The 24421-nt window shown below is 33.5% G+C and overlaps 2 protein-coding genes across 5 annotated transcripts; one reads left to right on the forward strand and one right to left on the reverse strand.

The window, feature by feature from the left end:
- Positions 1 to 11084: 11084 nt before the first annotated feature.
- On the forward strand, positions 11085 to 18031 carry LOC108204990 (transcription factor bHLH155). Of its 2 annotated transcripts, XM_017374723.2 has the most exons (12): positions 11085 to 11247; positions 11420 to 12094; positions 12798 to 12953; positions 13295 to 13379; positions 13507 to 13548; positions 14239 to 14298; positions 15223 to 15327; positions 15463 to 16647; positions 16729 to 16830; positions 17049 to 17189; positions 17341 to 17466; positions 17578 to 18031. In XM_017374723.2, the coding sequence occupies exons 2-12, from the start codon at positions 12000 to 12002 to the stop codon at positions 17656 to 17658; spliced, it is 2178 nt and encodes a 725-aa protein (XP_017230212.1). In that variant the 5' UTR covers positions 11085 to 11247; positions 11420 to 11999; the 3' UTR covers positions 17659 to 18031. The 2 variants fall into 2 exon arrangements, with proteins under 2 accessions (XP_017230212.1, XP_063950421.1); XM_064094351.1 differs by lacking the exons at positions 11085 to 11247; positions 14239 to 14298 and having other exon boundaries at positions 11848 to 12094; positions 17578 to 17805.
- Positions 18032 to 18928: 897 nt separating this feature from the next.
- Positions 18929 to 24183, reverse strand: LOC108203787 (sulfate transporter 1.3). Of its 3 annotated transcripts, XM_017373074.2 has the most exons (15): positions 24059 to 24183; positions 23599 to 23693; positions 22038 to 22383; positions 21912 to 21960; positions 21613 to 21820; positions 21303 to 21477; positions 21151 to 21216; positions 20943 to 21056; positions 20739 to 20855; positions 20523 to 20649; positions 20129 to 20415; positions 19840 to 20030; positions 19547 to 19632; positions 19353 to 19429; positions 18929 to 19230 (listed from the first exon to the last, which is right to left on the reverse strand). In XM_017373074.2, the coding sequence occupies exons 3-15, from the start codon at positions 22371 to 22373 to the stop codon at positions 19090 to 19092; spliced, it is 1974 nt and encodes a 657-aa protein (XP_017228563.1). In that variant the 5' UTR covers positions 22374 to 22383; positions 23599 to 23693; positions 24059 to 24183; the 3' UTR covers positions 18929 to 19089. The 3 variants fall into 3 exon arrangements, with proteins under 3 accessions (XP_017228563.1, XP_017228528.1, XP_017228599.1); XM_017373039.2 differs by lacking the exon at positions 24059 to 24183 and having other exon boundaries at positions 23599 to 23725; XM_017373110.2 differs by lacking the exon at positions 24059 to 24183 and having other exon boundaries at positions 23613 to 23679.
- Between the last annotated feature and the right edge of the window lie 238 nt (positions 24184 to 24421).

Genomic DNA, 24421 nt, shown 5'->3' on the forward strand with positions numbered 1-24421 from the left:
ATCAAACCTTGTACGAATCATTTATCCCCTTGAGTACAAGAATAGGGTTCTAAGATTTGAATACGATAGCGAATGTAATAAGAATTTAAGTCAATTATACCCTTGGGGTAGGAATAGAATTAGTTGCTAACCGAAAGTTGTACAAGAATGTCATATCTTCGTAAGAATGAATGAATTCTAGTTAGGGATCTAGATACTTGAATGATCAAAATTGGTGAATAATCATAAATTAAAATCGCTAATTGATTCGTTCTTGGAATGAAATATTGACCTAAAGAAATGAGTTAGGCATTCGAGACGAAAGCAAAGTGAAGAATTACATATCGAGTTAGTCTTGTAGCAAAATGAAAGTGCCAAAATAATAATATAATTTCGACAGGATTACATAAATATAAGGGTTCAAAAATTGAAATAATTGATAATCTCTTTTGAAAGGTGAGTAAACCCGAACAATGGGTAAACTCAAATCACGAAATAAAATTAGATAATAAATACGCGAAATGAACGTCCAATCTTTAAATAACTGCTTCTGCTCGATCTTCAGGAATACTCGAGTATAAAAATATCGGGATTGCAAGCAAAATTTCAAATATCATGGTATTATATCTAACAAATAAATAATGCACATTAGCATAACAAAAGTAGGGAATAAATAAACTTGCATGTCGTCCCTTGCTATAAAATTCCGTCTCAGATAGGTCCGCCTTTCCGAACAGTAAAGATTCTAAATCACATAAAGTAATGAATTTAATATATTTTACTTCGAAGGAATTATTCTCGAAGAATGAATATTTATATTTCCTCTTTACTAGGATTAGGTTCAATAATATTATAAATATCCTTTAAATCTTTCACTAAGAATTTCATAATTTGTTATTCTCTTTAGGTAACTATCCCTAAATATTTATAAATTATTCTTCGGTTCATCTTTTATACTTTTATAACCATATTTTAATTAAAAATTCCTAAATTAATGAAGTGTAACAAAATGTACACTTTCAATGAACCATAAGCTCATTTATTAACTACCTTTCTAATAATCCAAGAGATTCTCTAATTAATTCACGATAAATATCAAGTCCACGATTACTAAATTAATAATAATAACTCCTATAATCTCTCACACTTATAATATTTCCGGTTCAATCATATTCCCTAGTAATTTAATTAAGTGTCACATAACACTATCCCCTTAATATTTCTAATTTTTTATCTCCAATCAACTAAAACCCACTGAATCCAATTTTATATCTGATTATCTTTAATTCTCAACTTTATTTATCTATAACTTTAATAGTCCACAAATTCACCAACTCATGTGGACTATACTTAAATCTTATTTTAATATTTTTCCCCAAATTAAATTATATCCACCATTATTCCAATTCTATTTGTATTTTATTAATCAATTCCAACTCATTTATGATTTTACCATTATGCCCTCGTCTCCCCCAAATCCTACCATCTCCCTCACCCTCTCTCTCTCCCTCCCTCCCTGCCCAATACCCCCCGCCGGCCGGAGCTCGACTCCGGCGGCCTCTACGCCGCCCCGAACTGCCAGCTCCTCTCTCTCCCCCTCCTCCCTCCCTCCCTCTCTCCCTCCCCCTCTCTCTCCCCCTCCCCATTCGCGCACTCTACTCAAACAGTACATAAATATTTTCACGAGTTTTTGAATGGAATGATGGAATTTGCAAAAGAAATCATTGTTCCTACATCAACAAATCAAAACTCAAATATTTCTCGGAGACAAAGAGAACTATTAAAAATATTTTCGGTTAGTATAATCATGATTTTATTTGTTACTTATATCTTAATACTTGCAATAGGGGCAATTAATGATGTTGTTGATTACTTATGTTTTAGTTGTTCCAGTTAACCAACAAGCTCGATACAGAGGAAGAGACAGATGTGAATGCTATCAAAATATTTTATGCATTTATGATTTTAATATGGTATTCATATTCGTATGGGCCGGATGGGAAGGAATATCACATGATTCAAAAATATTAGTTGAAGTTGCGCTTAATCCCTACTCTAGCTTCCCGATTCCTCCACCAAGTATGTATTCTTTTAATATTCAAATAAATATGATAATATATATTTTATATTAATAAATAAATAATAAATAATACCTTGATATTGCAGATAAATATTATCTTTGTGATGTGGCGTATACAAATACACGTGGTTATTTCACACCATACCGTAACACAAGATATTTGCTAGCAGATTTTCACCGTCAATGCGCTTTGAATAAGGAAGAAAAGTCTAATCACATCCATGCAAGATTGAGAAAGTTTATCGAGCGTGCGTATGGTGTGTTAAAAGCGAGGTTTGCAATCTTGAAACAAATGGATCCATATTCATTTTCTACGCAGCGAGAGATTGTGATTGCTGTATTACAGTTCAAAATTTAATTAGAAAAAAGAAACTAGAAAACAAATACCTTGATCAATGCGATGAAAGTAGTGATGGTGAAGAAAATGAGGAAGACATGGAAGGACCAATAAATGAGACACAATGGGGATCTCAAGCTACACAATACATGAATTAATGATCTTCGAGATCATATTGCTTCAAAATTGTTATTTTTTTTCTAATTCTTACATAGTTGTGTTTCGAGACCTTGTCTTTACAATAATATTTCAATAATAAAATTGACGCTTTAAATATTTTGTATCCTCTATAAATAAGTATATCTTGTTTTTTAATTTTATTCAATCAAAATATAATTTCATGTAATATTAATCATTTAACATGTTATATGAGTAAATTATTATCATCTACATAAATTAGTAGAAACTCAAACAAACAGCATCATTCGTCCAAAAAATCAAATTCACTAACCATCCAGATCATCCAAATGTTCCTCTCATCCAGAACCAAAGGTTCAGATTTAACAAATAACCACTAAATGTCCATGGTCATCTTTACATATCCAAGGGTTAGATAGTAAAGTTTCTTGAACAAAAGGAATTTCTGACAGCGACTATTGTATTCGATTACAATTTTTTATACGAGAAAGTATCCTTTAAACAAAATCGCTCTTCTTATTAAGAGCTAAGGCCTAAAGGCAAACCCAGCCGTGACCAAATTAAAATCCAAATCAGTGAACAATGTTGATCCAAATTTGGATCACCACTGTTCACTGATCCAAATTTAGATCACTTACTTTATTTCGGCATAATCATTTTGTTATCCCTATATCTTTCATTTATCAGACTTAAAATTAATTTGTTATTATTAATATTTAATTAATAATAGTATGCAATTCATAATTAATAAAATTAATTTTTTTGAAATAAAACTTACAATAATTAGGAAACCAAATTTTATTAAAATTTAAATCAGTATATATTACATGCATGAAATAAAAAGTACATAATTAAATGCATAAAATAAAAATTTAAAGTGTAAAAAATGACTAGAAAATATTACAAAAATTTAATTTTGATTTAATCGGCCAAATTACTTTAATTTTCTCCGAGTTAATCAAAATATTGCCAAAATTACTCATATTATTTTGGGATCCTTGATTAAAAGACATATATAATTTAATTAATTTAGTAAATATAATATAAGTAGTTAATAATGATTAAATATAAAATTTAACATCATATAATTTAATATAAAAATTATGTAATATAATATATAAAAATTAATTTTTTTGGCCAAATTTAGAGCTGATTTTATTAATACGTTGAAAGAGACTCAATCGGAACAAACTCCGAACTAATCATGCAACGAGGTTTAAAAACGAATAAACGAGCAAAATAGCCGTTTTGGTTCCAAATTGCTTAACTAACTTAATACAAATATTCTGAAAATTAAAAATGAAGATAATGATTTTCCGAGCAATCCAGTCAGCATCTCCCCTAAAAACGGTAGCTTCACAATTGACCTCACAATAAATTCATGGATAGTGCAAAGTTTAGAGGACTTAGTTGCAAAACCTGAGCCTAGAGACCTCATGTTATGAACAGATATTTTTTTGTGAGAGTTGAGCATATGTGATTTTCACTACCGTTCCTAACGCACCCCCGCTATCTACCTGCCGCACACCAGTTATAAACTTGCTGAAAGTGTTGTTGATGCGAGATTTTCAAATCTCCATCATACTGTAAAATTCATTTTCTAACACAACCAACACATTGCAGAAAGCGAGACAAATCACACAAAGCGAGACACTCAAACACACAAACAATAACTCTAACATAAGGTAACGAAAAAACCCATATGCGTTTTTCGAGTTTTGTGGATCCATACTCAATTTTATTGAAGAAGAAATAAACAAAAAAGGATGTTTATTGATAGATAATTATAAAGAAAAGAGGTGTTGTGTGGATGGAGAAGGGGTGGCTAGAAATTGAGATTGGTATAAGAGAAAAAGAATTTAGATGGAAGAGGAGGATAGAGATGGAAATGGGTAGAAGAGGCGAATAAAAAGATGGAGACAATTAGGATTAGAGGGAGATGAGGTGTTTGACTCTCATGTGAGCGTTTTTTTTTTTCTTTTTTTTTTTGGATCATGGAGTTGGTTCGGATCAGCATTTGGATAAATTAATTATCCCAGATTTGAATTTTTAAATCAAAAACGTCGAGTTGGGCTAAGTGTCACCACCCCTGTCAAAAAGTTAAACCTAAACTTATACACGTAAGGAAGAGAAAGTTCATGGGCCGGGCCCGTTTGCAATCCTGTTATTTCATATAACTAGATCTGGTAGCGATGTATCAGTAGATTGGTGTGGGTGCCTGGGTGGTACTGATATAACATTAACATGCATGTGTTGCCCCCCACTGATGAGTCCTAAAGGGCCCCAATTTAATTTGGGTCAAATATTGTACTACTTTTCGCAATTTTAGAATACGAATTAAGCTCCGAAACGCAATCCGAGTAACTTGAACTAGGATGGCCAACTTATCAGGTAAATGATAATCACCACATGGGAACTAGGATGCCCAGATTCCGGTGAATTTTCATACAGCGGCAAACTCGCGCGTATGGTAAGGGACTACAGTGCGCACAATCATTTCCCATATTATACTGCCGTAACGTGGAGTTGACGGGTGTTGCGCCACCAACAATAATATACCTGCATATGCAAACAGTGACAAATAAATTCAGAAGTGACATGCTTAATCAGAATGCATGTTAACAGATCATTAAACACTGGATTACACACAAAAGAAACACTAAACACTGTGTTTCTTTGCCGTTAATATTGACTTTGTGTGTGCCTAAATGATCCTCAATATCAACAAAATCACTCATTACAAGAAGACTCCAAGGAGTCACCTCTGAGATTATACACTGTACATGTTAGTAAAAAGCCAAGCTACCATATCTACGTACCATAATTTTGTTTCAGTATAAAAACCCACCACATATATCGTATCTTTAATATGCTTATATTTTTACTAGCTATTACCTCAAGTAGTGAGGATTGAGGAATAGGTAAGATCAAACATGAATGATAAAAAGGTGGCGTCATAATTGCGATTTTATAAGTGCAGATTCGTATACAAAAGTTGACATTAACCTACTTTTGTATATTTTGAATTCGTTAAATTTGCATAATAATTGTCTCATATAAGAGATAAGGAACAATATAATGGGTTCACTCAATGACGCATTAATAATTTGGTCTCTGTTGGATTATGCATGGCCATAATTTCGATTAAGAAAGTTGAGAATATTAGTGTGCCTTTGTCCATCTGTTTGTATCCATTTCCTTTCTCACTTTACAAATTTTACTCATTTTGGTCCCTGATTTTTACAAACATGCTTTATAAGCAACTAAATTAATATATTTTGACATACGTAAATATTTTACACAAATGAATATATATACACACACCCACACGTTTTCCTGGACAAAATAATTCTTTACAAATAAACTTAAATTAAAAACAAACTATCTGTAATTTAAAATTGATATAAAAATTGATTTATTAAGTTTTTATTGTGATGTTAACATATAATAAATATATCCGTGATTTCTGCGATTCGGTTTCAGATACAAATATTTGTGTGAATTAGGTTCAACAAAATAAAAATGTTAAAAAAGAAGACACATAAATGACTTGTTGTTTGCATCACCATGCACTAATTAGCTAAATTTAATTTGTTGATGAATTTAATATAGGATATAGTTTGCTCTATGAATTCTTGAAATCATTTTAGCTAGAGGTCCATCTCTAGCTAGCTAAAAGTTTTTGACCACAAAATATCAGTAATAGTGGAGTATGTATATTAATATGGGTAGTTGCAAATGAAACATCATCACTTTAATCCCTACTTTGATTATTCTCCAAATCTATCTCAAGATACACATAATTACTTGACTAATTAATAATTCAAACAGTAAACACAATTACATACTCCCTCCGTCCCTCTCATTTCTTTACACTTACTATATTGGGATGTCCCTCTCATTTCTTTACGTTACTATAAATAGTAAGTTTTTATCATCATTACACCCACTATCTTCCCCCACTATCTCATATTTAACAATAAAAACTACTATTACACCCACTATTTTCCTCCATTATCTCATATATATTATTAAATATTGATGGGTCCCACCACTTTACCCACTTTTCATCAAACTTTACTCATTTTTCATACATTGTCTTGATCTCCGTGTCCCCCTCCAATGTAAACAATCGAGGGGGACGGAGGGAGTATAGGAGCAGCCAAAAGTATGTTCTGGAGAAGTTATAACCTTGCTAAGTGAATGTAATTGATGGCTAAACACATGTAATCATGGTCACTTTTAACGTTGTATTTAACTATAATTTGGGATTAGTAATCAACAGCAATCATCACATGAGATCACTCTGCTAATGTGAATCATTGGGACATGCTGATGAAGATGTTGAGTTGGCGCTAAACAAGTAGGGATGGCAGAAAAAACCGATCCGAATGGATACCCGACCGTTTCGATCCGAATGGATCTTACCGAATCCGATATTTTGGATTTGGATTTGGATTTGGATTTGATTTTTAGACCCGAACGAGTTTGGATTTGGATTTGGATACTAGGTATTCTGTATCGAAACCCGACCCGAAATCCGAATCCAATCCAAACCCGATCCAAACCCGAACCCCGAAAAAAATCCAAATATATATATATGTATGTATGTATGTATATGTATATGTATGTATGTATGTGTATGTATATGTATAAGTATACTAATATACTTTTTTTCAATTTTAAATCCACTAAATTTTGTTTATATATATATAGGTAGAGTGTAAATGTGTATATTCTTTGGGTTATAGTGATTTTTTTTGTTTAACTAATGAGTTACTTTAAAATTTCATACATCATATAGTGAAGATCTGTGTTTAGAAATTATTATATACGGTTCAAGATTTTATTAATGTGTAATACATTATTATTAAAGTAATTTAGTTTTAAATATAATGAAATTTAAGTGCGAAAAAATCAAAAATAATATGTTTACAACACTATATAAATTTCGGAATTCAGGTTTTGGATAAACCCGAACAAACCCGAACCCGATCCGAAATCCGTGGATTTGGATTTGGATTTGATATGTGAAACCCGATTGGATTTGGATTTGGATTTGGATTTTAAAAATAATTTGGATTTGGATTTGGATATGTCAAATATCCGAACCGATCCAACCCGTTGTCATCCCTATAAACAAGGATTACTGTGTATGTTTTCGTCGATTTTTTACTTTTTATATCAGCCGTCTAGGGTTGGTGATTAAATTTGAACAGTAAACTTAATTAATTTGACATATTGCAGAGTTAAATTTAAAATTTTTACGTCCTTTTTTAATTTTGTGGTTAAAAATAATAAGTTAAGTGCAGGCTTCAATTCAATGACTTATCTAAAATACTAGAACACTTACTTGAATCTAATTTAGTACTCACCGTGATTTTATTTTTAAAATTATTTGTTCGCTGTGTAAATAACTCACAAGAATAGCAGGAAAGTCAAAATTTTTACAATGGCCACGGCCAATTTGAATTTTTCGTCAGAATGTAAATTTTCATCAGTTTAATTGTCGAAATTAAACTATCAAAAATAAGCTGTCAAAATTACATATTTTGGACATATGGACTGATTCCTTGTTCAGTAAAAAATAACGAATTTCGATATTATTTTGTTAATTTTAACTAGTTTCTACATAATTTTTTTTATCAAAATTATCTGCATTATTTCTTGTAGTGCTCCGCCTATCTCGTACTTCATTTTAGATATCACGTTGAACTTTTATCAGTAAACTCAATAGTTTGTTTGTTTTTTTTTGAACTCAATAGTTGTAATTAAATGGGTAATTCTCAAATTCTAGAAGTATATATATGAACGTGAAAGAGGAATAGTGATAATATCAGAATATTCGTATTTAATATTACATAAAATATGGAAACCAAAAATATCAAAATTGGATAGTAGGAGATAAAGGGGGGCGACTGGGCTAATAATGGCTCTCAAATGCCACTCAATTGATTATAGGTTGGCTGGTAGTGGCTACGAAATTTACATGACAAAAGAGGCCAGGTGAGCATATAATAAAGAGAAGAATGGGGATTGAGGTGTGTGTCAAAACTTTTAGTAATAAAATCATTGGTGGAAAGAGCTGAAAATAAAGGGTACAATATAATTAGGGTTTGCAGTTTCTTTCTAAAAGGACATTGATGTGTAAATGAGAAGATAGGAAGATGAGAAACAGATAATCTTTACTCAGAGATCATGTTGTTGGCCACATTGACTCTTGCCATTCTAATCACTCATTCGAAATTACACTTTAATTTTACAAGACTTTAGGTTTTTAAATATTAGTTTCATTTCATTTTTTGAAATTCAAACTCATGAACTCATCCAGCATATATAAGGAGCAATATTCACAGGACTATGGGGCCGTTTGGGTGAGCTTAAAATAAGTGCTTATTGCTTAAAATAAATAAGTGGAGTAGAAGTTAGAAGCAAGATAAAACTTATAAGTGATTAAAGTGTTTGGGAAATAAGTGGAAGTCCTGAAACAAAAGTTAGCATTCCTAACTTTTTATAAATGCTTCTCGACTTTTTACACAAACGGTACGAATAAGTGTTTCTAACTTATAAACCGAGAAGTCCGGCTTAAAAAGTGTCGCCAAACACCCTCTATATATAGTTTTCTCATATCTGTTCTGATTTAATAAGACACTGTCTTCAGAGACCTAAAAAATACCATTTCACACTGGATAATCATAGATTCAAGAGTAACTTTGCTCTCAACAAAAAAAAGATTCAAGAGTAACTCAAATTATATTTGGATCATCCAATTAAACATGATTTGGCTAACTTAATTATTCCTTCTATTTTTAAATATAGGTCGTTTGACTTTTTAATACGTACTTTTAAGTCGTTTGACTGTATAATTAAATTCATTATTTTCAAAATTTTCTTTTTTTGAATAAAAATATATAACTAATCCTATAATTCAAAAAAAAATATTATAATTTTAACTATGCGGTCAAAAAATTTAAAATGTTGTGCCAAAAAATCAAACGACATATATTTCAAAACGGAGGGAATATCTACCTATTACCGTATAGTTATGTCAATGGACATCGACTAACCATTCAGATACGCGATATAAAAATTTATGTGATGTGTCTTCATCTACCAACCATGATATAGTGAAAAAAAATTTAAAATTAATTTCAATGTTAAATCTATCAAGATAATTAATTAATTAAAATTAATTATATACTATTAATATTATGTTAAAACCAAAATTTTGTGCCTTAGATAGAAAATTATCATGAGTTATTAATTTATCGATTATAAATTAATCAAGATTTTACTATATCTAAATATATATATGTGTACAAAGTAATTTACACTATGTTATTCAAAATAAATGATAATATATTGAAAAATTTACTAATCAAGTAGTTGATTGATTGGTATTTGAGTTGATTTACACTTTTTCCTTTTAAAATTCATATTATGTCTATGTCAATTGTAATTTCTTAAATATTATAATTTAGACATGTTTATCAGAATTATTTAATATTAAATATTTTTTGAAAGATGTAATTATTAAATATATGTATTAATGAAACAAACAAAAAAAATTTAGTACATGCATTATTAATAAATTTACAATTTTAGTGTATATATATATATATATATATATGTATATGTATATATACACACACATATACATATATGTATGGTGTGTGTTACAATTAAGTTAAACATCGAAATATGAATAACACGGTCGGAAGTTTTTAAGGCAAAATACAACTCCTGATCTTAAAAACTTATATTTTCTCTCTAACCTTGATCGTATACTTTCTCTGTATCTGTGATAGAAAATCTAGTTGAGTCGTAAACATTCTTCCTATCTTGTATTCAAAGTTTGTAAATGTTAGTCATTAGAATTAGCTGGGTTCTTGGATAAGAACTGAGGAGGAGTTCACGGGGAACAATAATGTCGAGCTGTTTACTGTCTGCTCAAGATTTCAACAAGTTGTTTTAACTGATTGGGAAAAGGAAGATATACTATTATTCAGTAATTATCAATATTTTCGGTAATAATAATTCTTGGTACGTAGATCATCAGATATAGATGTCGAACCTGACTAAAATTGCTTGTGTTTGATTTATATTTCTGCATTTTACTGTTTTACTTCTGAAATAGCCGTGCTATAATTCAAAACACTAAATTGAAATACCCTAGTTAGCTATTTACACCTATTCATCCCTCTACGCGTATTTTCAATTTTATCAAATTAGCAACTTTAGCTATTCGGAATCCACAAACCGTTCCGACCAACGGTCAGTATTTCTTGGGATGAGAGCTAATATTAAAAATTCACCTACAGTGGACCTTCTCACTGATTTCTTGAGATAAGAGTTGATAAAAACACCACCTCATTATAAACTAGTTGTTACTGCATGCTTGTGAACTCGTACCAGAAAATGTGATATTAAAATTATGATTTTTGTCATTTTGGCCCAAGTATACGATGAAGCGGGTTAAAAGGGGGGCGTACTCTACACATTCGACACAAAGCTTCTTACCTTAAAAAGCTGTTTAAACAAAACAAAAGTATAACTCACTTTGATCTCACTCCTCTCAATTTCGCTCCCTTTTCTTTTTCCTTTTGCTTCATCAAAATAAACAAACCCCATTAATTTAGTCACTGCAAATCTTGTAAAACTGTAGTGGGGAGTTGAATTTGGGTGGCTCAAGATTCTCTTGGTTACAACCACTGTAAGTAAAAGCAAGAAAAAAAAAGCAACCATCTTCAAATGATTATTATTGTTAACAAAAAGATTAGATTTTTACAGTGAATAGTCAAAAAAAGATGTTATTTTCTATCTTGCCATTGTCGTTTCTTTTATAAAAGCCTAATATTTGCTCAACTTTAACTCATATGCTGCAGATTCTTGGTTCTATTGCATTCATGTCTACTGATATTCGATAAATTTTTCGCCTTTACAGCAAGCCCTTCTAGATTTATTGTTCTTGAATATAATGGTTGTAATATATGTAAATGATCTTGGTACTGATAGTTAAGTTTTAGCGGTAAAGGGTTGGTGGTGCTTTGTGGTTTTAGTTGGTGATACTTGTTAAGTTATATTTACATTGTTAGTTTAGTTCTTGATTAGCCATTGGGTAGAAGAAATATATAGTTTGTGAATTGTGATACATATGGGAAGATTATCAAATCGAGTACTTTGTGTGGAGATTGATCTTTTAGGATCGGTGTTTTCCTTGTGTTGGTGTTAGGGTATAGGGTTTTAGGTTTTGGGTGGAATGGGGATGGATGGTTTATTGCTTCCCACGGTAGGACCACCAATTAAGAGGAGAGCTGGGCTGCGGAGGAAGCAAGCAGGAAGAGGTTCTTACAGGGGTAGCTAGAAAATTTGGAGCCTGAGAATATTTGCGGGGTTTAATTAATCTAACCTGGTGGAGCAATTTTTAAGTAGGTGGGTGTTAAGGTTTCTTGATTTTTGGATAAAATGGGTAGTCAGTTACGCCAAGCACTCAAGAGTTTGTGTTTCGACACTTGCTGGAATTACGCCGTCTTTTGGAAATTTGAGCATCAAGCCCAAATGTAAGTTGAATAAATCTTCAGCCCGGTTAGTTCATATTTTTTGTGTCACTGTATTTTCTTCTGTGCTCTTGCCTACCATGATATACTAGTATTTAATCTTCTCAACTTTTTGAATGATTTCTGGGTTGACTTGCAATACTTAGAGTGCCTATTATTTAAAAGTATTTGCATGTCAATTAACAAAAAAAAACATACTAACATGATAAAGTCCATGTAATTGGGAATAAATTTCAGGTGTGTGTGAACCATGAGTATTTTGTCATTGGACAATCTTAAATAATAAAGACTCAATGGAATAATCAGGTTTCTCGTTGAGGACTTTCTGTTGAATAAATGATTTCTTTCGTTTGATTAGAGATTGCTTTTTTGCTTAATGTATTTAAAGTGAATGTATCAAGTGACTGTTTATGAGTTGTAATGAAGCCTCTGAACCTTGTCGCAGCAGATGTGATTCTTAATTCAATTACAAATTGCCATGCTAGAACTTAATGGTTGTAGCAGTTTTTGATTTACCTTGAAATTAGTTTACTATTTATAAGAGAGATTTTTTAAGACCTTTCGTATCGAGCAAAAGCAAATTGAGTAGTATATTGTATTCAACATGTATTGATTGAGTTTTATAATCCAGGACACGTGAATTAGTGTTTGTCCTTTGCAATTATAAATTTTAATTTCCTATTTCATTGAACTGGAATTTTTGCAGGGTGTTGACATGGGAAGATGGTTACTATGAAAACCATGAGCAACCCGATGCTTCAAAGAAACTAGCCGGCTATTCATATGATGGACAATCTTCGCGTGACTCTCTTGGGTTAGCTGTTGCAAAGATGTCACTTCATGTATACTCACTTGGGGAAGGGTATTAGTTATATCATTAACTCATAAGCTCTCAGTATCCCAGTCAATTCTTATCTGATGAGCATATTTTTCATATTCCTTTGTTACGTTTGTGGGAAGAATGTTCTTGTGTACACTTTTATGAATTTTGAAATCATCCTAGTTGCTACTCATTTGTATCTTCTTATGTACCTTCAGACATCTCCATATTCCATTTATCCAAGTGTTAGTTGATTTTTAAGTCCATTTAAATTTTGAAACTGGGTCTTGAGTCTTGTCTGTTCTTACAACATTTGTTTCTGTATACTTCTTGGTGTGGAAATAAACAATCAAAGTTGACATTTGTTTGTATTATTATAATAGGATTGTCGGAAAGGTTGCTATAACTGGCAAGCATATGTGGATTTCAACAGATAAGCATGTACTTGATTCCTGCTCCTTGTTAGAGGTGAGTATTAGTTTGGATAGGTTTATTGGGGAGGTTATTATTCTTTATACTTTAGCTTGGAGCCAAGTATGGTGATCTGAACCCAATGTAATATTGTATCAGTGCTTACATAGTTTTATATTTACAGTATTCTGATGGATTGCTTCCTCAGTTTTCATCTGGGATTAGGGTATGCCTTCTCTCCTCTTCTTAGGTTGTAATTTCCATTTGTCATCTTTTCTAATATGGATAGCACATTGCCTTACAGTGTCTGTTTACTGAGAAGGAAGTGATATATTTCCTATATGAGTTTTTTTTATCACACTTGTGCACACCACATCAATGGTTTTCGAACTTGCATGGACGATATTTACTGCAAAATCTTATTATACATCAATAAAGAGAGGTCTACCAGTGGTATCGATGAGGGTATCATATGTGGTGGACGATCAGTAAGTTGTAAAATTTGTAGCATTGTTTGGTTGTACGAATAATAAATAGCATGTTAGTGTTAGGTTCAGGAATTAGGATCTGAACAAAAAATTTTGTATTTAATGTAGTGATCCGTCAGACAATATAAATTCTCTAAATTCTTTTGAAATCCTAACCTGGATTTAAAACTTTAGATTCAATTAAATTCATTCCGATTTGAATGAAAGGGTTTAGGTTTACTGCAAAGAAGACGGGCTTTATATTTTCGTTTCTATATAGTATATATTCATTTTACTTTTATAATTATGTGGGTGTTCACTGCATAGCCATCTTAATTATTCACGTATTACCCAGCCTCTTTCTCTGACATGTTGAGTTGTGTTATTAAGTTTTTTTTATCAGGTGTTAGTAACTACAATAAGTGAATTTTCTTTTTTTAACTATGCAGACTATTGCTGTTGTGCCTGTTGTTCCTCATGGAGTTGTACAGCTTGGCTCTTTAGATATTGTAAGCTGGCTTGATTTTCTAAGTATTGAAAAAGTATCCACCGCACAGTTTCTTTTACGATTTTCAGAGAGGGAGTCCCACCTATCTCAATAGATTTTTCGATTGATAAATATTTTAGGATATATCCTCGAATCTCAAAAAATCCTACATGAAAACTAAGGAAAATTGTACAAGATAATGCATTATGTATATAAATTTAGTTTATTGTTACTACTTTATTAGATTAGGAAAAAATGATAGAGGTTTTGATGACTTGCGCAAAATACTTGCTCAAATGATATAGGTTTTGATGAATTTACTATTTAGTGCTATAAACTTTTTAGCTCATAGTTTATCTGAAAATTTTGCTGACTTGCGCAAAGTACGTGAAACTTATGCAAATTAGCCAACTATAGGGAATTTATGAACTCAATATCTGATTTGCCAGATACATTATAGCACTTAATATTTGACTTTTTTAAATTGATGCAATACTTTGCCCAATTAATGTATCATAGGTAATGACTCTTGAGCTGGAGGCTCATGAGGCTGCCCCTTTAACTACTATCTTTTCTTATAATTTTTTTTGCTGGTCTGTTCATTTATAAGCTCTACTATTTTTTCCTTTCATGTAAAAATAAAACTTCTATTACTTTTGAAATATAGATTCATATACGTACAACTATATGTATAAATGTCTGTTTTTCTGGTATGCATTTATATATTCAGGGTTAAGGGGATGGTATTAAAAGGGTTGTAACCTAATTCAACAAATATGATGCTGATTATTTTTCCAAAAAAATCGCTACTTTTTTTCTTATAAATTTGTACTCGAGGGAGCTGAGGTTACAAAAAAGAGTCATAGAGTCAGGAATCGTGCCTTGTATATAGGTATGTTCTTCTCTCAATTTTTCCTTTTTTTCTCCCTTGATGGGAGAGGTGCAGATCGCTGAAGACCTGATGCTGGTCAATCACATCAAAGATAATTTTTTGGATTTTCAAGCTTCTTTATCAGGACATTGTAGTAATATAGACAGTTCGTCATGCCTGGTAACACTCTTTTTCTCACTCACTCCCTCTCTTTCACAGGCAAACTAAAGCCTTTTATCTTGCACGCAACACCTGCACCTTTCCATAAACATTTCATTCTATGGAAGCATCATATGTTTCTTTTCTTCTGTTCAGTCAAGCATATCCTCTAGAACTTCAGTGTCGCGAAATTATCGTCATCTAATGAGCAATGCTGACAAAATTGTGAAAAACGATAAAGGAAATATGTGGTGTCCTGTGGTTGCATCTCTTGAAAGGCCTCCTCAACGTTCTTATACTGTTCCAGCAGCTGAAGTTTATTCCAGGAAGATGGTGTCGACTGTCAACAATGACGAGCCTGAATATACAGTTTCGGGTGTTGGTGAGAGTTCATCAGTACTTCCAATTGCATCCATGGATAGGCAAACACAAGTAGATGGACAGTTGACAAGTGAGAAGAAGTCTGATGGACACACTACTGGCATTAGGGGTGTGGGAGTGGTATCTAAATCTGAAGACAATGATACTCCATCTCTATCTAATAACTGTAATAACAAATGTAATTTCTATAATACTGCACTTGCTACTGGTAATAATGGGGCAAGCATGTCATGCCTGCCTTCAGCTTTCCAAGACACTGGAACAGGCAATTATTGTGGGTCATTCGGTGCACATGATTTTTCACAAGAGTCTCGAGCATCTTCAGTAAAGACATCAGAGTTGAAGGCAAAAACTAATCATATGGACACTTGTAAGACGTGTTTTCAGTTTACTGCTGGCTGTGAGTTGTTTGAAGCACTAGGGCCATCGTTTAAGAAACAATATACTGATCTTGAATGGGAGACGGATAAGACTGAAAATGGAGCACTTGTTCAGATATCTGAAGGAAGAACGAGCAGCGGTAACCTTTTGATGATAAACAATGGTACAGAGCATCTTCTAGAAGCAGTGGTGGCCAATGTTTGCCAAAGTGTCTCAGACGTTAAATGTGTAAATCCCAAGTTGGGTACAGCGGAGTCACTATTGACGATTGATAAATTATTGGAGCCTTGCAGTAGTGATAACCATACTATTGGTTCAGCAAATTACTCATATGATCGATCTTCACTTGTTGAAGATTGCTTGGCCTTCTCTGAGGTATATGGTGACAAGTCATCAAAAGGAATCTCATCGGCTAGTCCTAGTGCATGTAGCGAACAGTTAGAGAGGCCTCAAGAACTTACAAAGATGAACAAAAAGAGGGCTAGACCTGGAGAAAATTGCAGGCCTAGGCCAAGGGACAGACAATTAATCCAAGATCGCATTAAGGAGCTTCGTGAACTTGTACCAAATGGGTCAAAGGTAGTTTCCTTGAGCCATTTACCTGTTATATAATTTTTTGTTTAGTGTTTTACTATGTGCTAATATGCTTAATGAATACAGTGCAGTATTGATTCTCTTCTGGAGCGAACTATTAAGCACATGCTCTTTTTGCAATGTACCACCAAGCATGCTGACAAGCTACAGAAATGTGCTGAATCAAAAGTAAGCTTATGAAATTTCTTGACTCATCTTTTCTTTCTTCATGTGTAAACACTTATTGACCACCATTCCTCGGCAATGCTCGCAATCATTCTATAAATGTGCAAGCACACAGTTTGTAAAACCATTTTCTTTCATGATTACCTCGTCCTTTGTAAAACAGAGAACAGAGTAACCTATTTCTATTATGGTCTAGTATTTATTTGCTTATGCTTTTGCAGTTGATTGACAAGGAAACTGGTGTACATGTCTCCTCTAACAATGAGCTGGGTTCAAGTTGGGCAATGGAAGTAGAAAGTCACTTGAGAGTTTTTCCAATAATGATAGAGAATATGAACTTGAGTGGGCAAATGTTGATAGAGGTATGCAGTACAATACACTTTGAAAGTGCTGCAACCTAGATGTGGTAACCTAGATGTGTGGGTGACTGAAGTGCCAATGTTTTTCTTACAAAGTGCTGCAAAAAAACTTGATTTTCTTGTAATTTTTTTTTTTTTTTGTATTTATTTGTAGATGCTGTGTGAGAACTGCAGTCGGTTTTTCGAGATTGCGGAGGCAATCAGGAGCTTGGGTATGACAATTCTAAAAGGTTCTACAGAAGCCTGTGGTGGGAAAATATGGATATGTTTTGTTGCTGAGGTATACTTCTACTACTGTTGTAATATTATGATACAAAATATACATAATTATGTGGATGAAAAAAAGTTTGTGATCTTTGCTTTATATATTTTGTTGACGTACTATCTGCAGGGACTGAACAATAGGAATGTTCACCGGATGGATATATTATGGTCACTTGTGCAAATATTGCAACCAAAGACCGACGTTTAGGTGCTGCAATAGATACTTTGCTATTATTATATAGAAGAAAAGTTGTTTGAGCAGCTGAAGTCAGTACCGACACATACAGCTTGGTAAAGATCACAATCTGGTTCGTAAAGGTCCTTTTTAAATCCAATTCTTGAAATGTGTTTGAGTTGTGATTAATTGTGTTCGGTTGAGAATTTGTGTTGATTAGCTTACCATGTGTTAGTCAGCTCGTCTCTACAAGACATGTATAGATATGAAGTGGTTTGCCATCATTATGCTGCTGCTACAAGTGGATATGACATGCAGTTGCTGATTTGTTTTTGTTTTTCTTTTCTGTAATATAATCTTAACTTTGGCCTGAGGAATACTTTGTTATGATTTGGTGATTTACGCTTGACTAAAGGAGGTAATCTACTTAAGCCTAGCCGATCAAAATTCTGTTAGCGGCACGTTTGCATTAGGTCATAAATATTGTATTCCATTTCACTCTACATTGATCTTGATTTGAACTACAATTTTGTTCCTTTGATGTTATGATGGAGCAGTCATTTGCTCCCATTGGTTCCACTTTCTGCTTGCATACATACAAGAACATAGGAAATTTTTGTGAACTTGTGTATAAAGAGTTATTACATTTTGATGATTAATAATAGTAAAGAAGTTTGTTAGGATTAACGAGTCAAATGATTTGATACTAGATGGCTCAAAATCAATCGCTCAAACGAGAGCTTTGCACGTTAAGCTTGTCTCAGTTAGGCCCCTATTTACAGTTCATTCTGCAACTTTATTATATCAGTACTCGTGCGGGGACTTGCAAAAATTCATTTCACAGGATTAGATTCGTTTGATAGTAATTACAAGTTATCAGAAGAGCTGCTGATGTTCTGGCACCAGCTCTTCCAGCTAGCACTCTATGTTGGACACTGTTGAACTTGTCGTTGCTAATTAGCTACACAGGAAGTAGAGTGATTCTGAGTAGTTGAATCAGAACTAATAACTTGACACAAAGCTTGTCGGAAATCCCAATGTTAGCTATTAGGGCTCCGTTTACAGGATGCACATCAATCCACTGAGTATCTTGAAGGACTCCGATACTATCCCAAGAAGGATGGTGAGAAAAGACGGTTTGTCCCAGTTTTATTATGTTCATGAAAGTGTTTTTCTTTACCGGAAAAAAAAAAAAATAAAATCGATCCTATTTAATTCATATTCTCTAATTTACTTTTGCTATTTTATCAAATCGAGATTTTATTGTGCCAGAAAAACACTGGATGTCAAGAAACAAGAAATATAAAGCAGCAACTTCTTTGTGAGAATATTATTAATATTCACCGCAAGGGGCACATAAGTACAGCAGGTGCAGAGGACTTGGATCATTTATCAAGCAAATGTCAAAATGTACTGATCACTTGATGATCATATAATATGGGGTATAAATTGATACAAGTAAATTCAAACTTGCTCGAACTTGGGAGCACACATAACAATTGCATCGGCAACTCTGAGGAAGATGTTGTCCTCTCCGATCAAGGCTGCAAACTCAGACGCATGTAATTTGTCGAGTACAACTTGCCCTGGATTTGCTAGATTGAGCTGTTTACAATTAAGTTGTCAAGAAAATAAGTTAATAATAGTCGATATGCAACTTAAGTTACTTTGGCACAGCAATCGCCTAATGGAGAACTCTGAGATGAAAGTGCTCATGAATTTGGTACCTGAATAGACTTCTTCTGAAGGCTCCTATACAGTTCTTCCAAGGCATGAATACCACTAGTGTCTATGTCGGTAACAGCTGCAACACAAGAAAAAATATTTGAATTATATCGAAATTATACGATAGATGCATTACCCAACTATTATGGTGTGAGATCCAACAGAATGAATTTTTGTATGAGTAGAAAATGCTTACGTGACATGTCAAGTACTAAATTTTGGACACTAGGCTGTTTGTGTTCCGCCAGCATTTCTTCCTCGTCCAGTAACCATCTCAAAATCCTGCAAAATATTAAGTACTGGCATTAACATCACTTGTATATGTATCTTATTTTCATTGGCGTCTTTCTTTGGCTACAATTTGTGATTCTCGGATTTTTAACAAAAAAACAAATATAACCATGTTTTAGTGTGTTGCAGATTTACCTTGAATTATACATTGACAATGTCGAGCCTAAGTTAAGAAGCATACAAGTAAGATATATATACCTCTCCTTGATATAGTTGGAGTTGGAGAAGTAAATTGCGGAATCAACTCTGATTATCAGAACACCCGGAATTCTTGTTGCATCAGGATATTGCTGCATGTTTCGGTAAACACTAGTCCTGGGAATCTTCCCGAGTGCTGCTGTCCGTGGCCTGGTCACTTGTAACAGAATTTTGGCAAAGGAAATAGCTACCTGTGAATTAAACCCATTATATTGAAAATCTTTGTACCAAATTAACTTTTGTTGGTCTGCAAATAAACATCTGGTGAAAAATGATTTTGGTTAATTACCGCAATCAAGAGACCAACTTCAACTGAAGCAAAAACTACTCCAAAGAACGCTCCCATGCAGGCAACAAAGTCAAATTTATCGATCTTCCAGATTAGAATTACAGCATCCAAGTCTATAAGTCCGAGAACTGCAGATATAATGATGGAGGCGAGGATGGCATTCGGAGTGTAGTAAAACAATGGTGTTATTACTACCAGAGTTAGTAGTACAACAGCAGACATCACAATGTTGGAGACTGCTGAACAACAGCCTGCCATGTAATTCACTGCTGAGCGAGAAAAGGAACCTGCAACAATGGTAGAGCCATTTATAATCAATACAAAATAATTCAACTAAAAAACCTGAGACAAACAAAGAAGAGGTTCTGTATCAGCAAATGGCGTGGCATCAAACCTGTAGCAACATAACAGGATGTCATCGAGCCCACAATGTTCATTGTCCCTAGTGCCACCATTTCTTTGTTTCCATCTATCTGATAGTCTTTCATAGATGCAAATGTTCTTCCAATTGCAACGGCTTCCTATAGTCCAGTATGTTACATTTAATAATTTAAAGTTTACTTTTTTATTGAATTGAATGATATTAGGAAGGTGAGAATTTTTTTCATACAGTAAGAGCTATCATGCCTGCCACAACACCTATTCTGAAACCTTTGAGCAGATAGTCACCAGTAAAATATATTTGATCCACAGATGATGGATTGACACCTTTTTTGATATGTCTGACCTGAAAGAGGAAGAAAATTTAATCACAAAAACATACAAGGCAGTGTAAATTGATACCATTTGTAAATGTAAATCAGTTGCTACATACAATTTGAACACCATCCTTTTCGGCATGGGTGATGTACACAAAGAAGGTCGAGATGATGACAGAAAGTAATGGAGCAATTGCAGGCACCCAGAATAGCTTCTTGTTCTTCTTTCCCTGGTTCAACGAAGGAAAAAGGAAAGACTGAGCTTGGACGGAAGCAACAAAATCAAGTTATAGAAGGGTAATAAGACGAGCAAAAGACTCTTACGATGTACTTGGCGAACAAAAGGAACACTAGGAAGGATACTCCGATCACTATTGTCTGCCAGTTCCACTACAACACAAAATAAATTGTATGATAACAATATACAACTGATTATAATATTTTTTTTTTATAAATGTAACAGATAACACACTTACCCCATGATGTACTGCCCCAAACACTGATTTCATAACAGATACAATATCAGTCTTTGTTGTAAATTTCCTAATGCCAAGCAAACCTTTAAGTTGTTGAAGTGCAATTGTAATGGCAGCTCCAGCCATGAACCCCACAATAGCAGCATGCGATAGGAAGTCAATCAAGAAACCCAGTCTAGAAAGAAAGGGAAATCTTCATATAATGGAAGAAGAATCAACGCAGGTAATATACGATTTTTTATTTTTATTTCTTTTGGGTGGGGGGGTAATTTCTTCATTGCATATTTCGAGTGATCAGATATTTGTGTACCTGAAAAAACCAAGCGTGGCTTGAGTGACACCAGCAAAGAATGTCGCTGTGAATGCAAGGCGCTGATATTCAAGTTTGTTTTTAACAGGATCAAGCTCGTCTTGTAGCAAAGTGCCCAGCAAGAGAGAGACCACTGCCACCGGTCCTATGGCAATATCTCTTGAACTACCCATGAAGGCATATATAAGAGGTGGAATGAAGCTACTATCTGTGATATAATACAATATAAACACACACACACATAAGTATGATTAAGGGTCCTCCGCAAAGACAAATAGTGTTAAAAACAAAAAACTTACATAATCCAAATTGTGGATCCAAATGTGCTAGTTTCGAGTAGCCGATATCCTGTATAGATGAAGGTCAAAGAATTTAACAACTTTTAAACATTGAAAATTTCAAAATCATGCAGTGTAGTCATTTACCTGCGGAATGCAGAGACTTGCAATGGTGAGCCCAGCAATAAGATCACCTTTAAACTTTGAAAGATTGTAGTCTTTTCCCCATTCAAGTATGGGGAATAGAGTTTGAAGGCCGAGGACGAACTTTCTCCTTCGTGGTTGTTTCTTGAATGGACGTAATGGATCATCTGGCAAGAACGTTTCTTTCAAAGTATCTGTGATTTCCTTCAGTAGTTTTGGCTTTGGAGGTACGCCCACCTTGTGAATATATGGTAATTCTTCTGGACCATGAGGCAATGAATGCAAACTTGTACTATCTGTATTGTCTGCTCCCATATCGTTACTTATACGATTACTCATCGGAAGAGAACTTCAGAAAGAAGGGAAGAAATTAAACTCTATACCAGATTAATTTACAGTATAGAAGGCTCACAAACTCAATAAAATTATGTATGTTGGTAATAAGCACTAGTGAGGAGCTTGAAAGGTGCTCATTCTGAATAATTTCTGATAAACTCGATACAATGTAAAATCGCTGCTACCTGCCAAGCTACATAAACTAGAATAAACTAGAATGTAGAAAATGGTTATGAAAATGAATGCATGGGCTATGACTTATATAAGGTAAAGATCAGAAAAGTCAACTAAATAAAAATATGGGGGTAAGCCACATCATTAGAGAGAGGCTTAAATGAACCTGGATCTTAAACATACCACATTCATTATGCATAACTAAGAAACTCAGATATGAGATTAAGCAAGTGCCAGTTGTAATTTCCATTCATTAATTATAATTGACGACGGTAATCAAATAGGAGTAGGAGATTTCCTGCCTCTCAGTCATGATATACAATAGTAGTGCTGCCTTATTGGCTTAGGAACCCTTAAGTTGACTACAAGTATCAAGCTTTCTTTAGACCATCATGTGGCTCATGACTTTTCAGTAAAACACTGTTTGATTAGTTCACAGAAACCACACTACATGAGGTAAAAGAACAATGTACAGATTAGGTTCATCTTGCAGAGCCATCCAAAGTGCAGATGATCCTTTATTAACATGAAATTATGGACCATCAACCAAAACGAATCCATCACATCTTTCAAACTTACTGGCTGTGAGGTGTCGATCATCGCTACTGCTAACTAAAAGGAGGATCAAGCAGATGTTCTATTTGTCGAAAAATGCACAGCACACCATATGTACAGAGATTAATGCACTAGCAATTAGCAAACATCCATCCTGCCTATATATAATCAAAATTTCTACTTAGAATCCATCTGCACTCCTGAATCATCCACAGTAACCTTTACTTTATGTCTTTTTTTTTACTTAATGTTCTTGTGATTCAACAAAAGGCAGCTTTTATTCTATACCATATTTAAAGCAAGCAAAAATCCTACATAACTTAAACTGGCATAAACAATCACAGATAACCTTTCCCTGGGTCTACCTAAACATGATGATCATGAATAAACAACACAGAAACATGATACTATAAGAAACCCAAATCTGTCTTTTCATGATCATAAAGGTCGAACAAAAATATTTAAAATAAAAAAAGACCTCCCAACTTTTATTTCTTACCTCTGTTTCCCCACCTTTTTTGGTCAATACAAGCTTTTTTATGGATGCCATACAGAGTGCCCACATTTCCAATTCTCCACCTTCCTCAACTTTAACTGCAAAAAGTACAAAAGAGATCTTTGTAAAAAGAACACATATATAATACACATATATGACAAATTTTTGCATAATCGCAAGCTGGTCCGGACACCGATATAAGAAAGAATATTCCAAAAAAGGTAGGAGTATAAAAACATTCGGTTTGGCTAGTTTGTGCCCATGGGCACATGCTAAGCGCGAAAATTTTTGTATTTGGGAGATTTTGATTGGTGTGGTTGGTCTATTTGCAGGGGGTCCACCATTATCATGAGATAGGAGCCAATCAAAATGATCCAAGCACGAAATTTTCCGCACTTAGCATGTGCCCATGGGCACACCATAGAAAAACCGAAAAACATTTTGTACACACTATAACATTTACCGGTTTGGTTTTTGGTGAGAACTGATGATATAAAAAATATTTATGTGCATAAATATTACAGTATTGAGGAATAATAGGAGAGTAAGAATAAGAAATCCAAAATTAGTCCAGGTTCTTTGAACGAGGACAAGTGTTTGAAAGTTTCAATACTATTATCGGCTTTGGCTCCTCACCTGTATTTAAACTTTAAAGACTACGAAGGTAGCTGTAATTACGTCCAGGAACATTTTAACTTCAAATTTTACTTCTTCTTGGATAAATATCGCAACGTTCAGGGTTTTTACTTCTTTCTCAAACACTTTAATCACTTATAAGTCTTAACTTGTTTCTAACTTCTACTCCACTTTTTTATTTTAAGCAAGC

Source organism: Daucus carota, chromosome 1 (genome assembly GCF_001625215.2).
Source record: "Daucus carota subsp. sativus chromosome 1, DH1 v3.0, whole genome shotgun sequence".
In the NCBI taxonomy this organism is placed as follows: domain Eukaryota; kingdom Viridiplantae; phylum Streptophyta; class Magnoliopsida; order Apiales; family Apiaceae; genus Daucus; species Daucus carota.

Coding starts and splice junctions, on each gene's coding strand:
- LOC108204990 (XM_017374723.2), top strand. CDS start 12,000: ATGGGTAGTCAGTTACGCCAAGCACTCAAGAGTTTGTGTTTCGACACT. Junction 17,190..17,340: donor GTGGGCAAATGTTGATAGAG/GTATGCAGTACA, acceptor ATTTATTTGTAG/ATGCTGTGTGAGAACTGCAG. Junction 17,467..17,577: donor GGATATGTTTTGTTGCTGAG/GTATACTTCTAC, acceptor TACTATCTGCAG/GGACTGAACAATAGGAATGT.
- LOC108203787 (XM_017373074.2), bottom strand. CDS start 22,373: ATGAGTAATCGTATAAGTAACGATATGGGAGCAGACAATACAGATAGT. Junction 21,961..22,037: donor CAAGTCTCTGCATTCCGCAG/GTAAATGACTAC, acceptor TCATCTATACAG/GATATCGGCTACTCGAAACT. Junction 21,821..21,911: donor GGATCCACAATTTGGATTAT/GTAAGTTTTTTG, acceptor ATTATATCACAG/ATAGTAGCTTCATTCCACCT.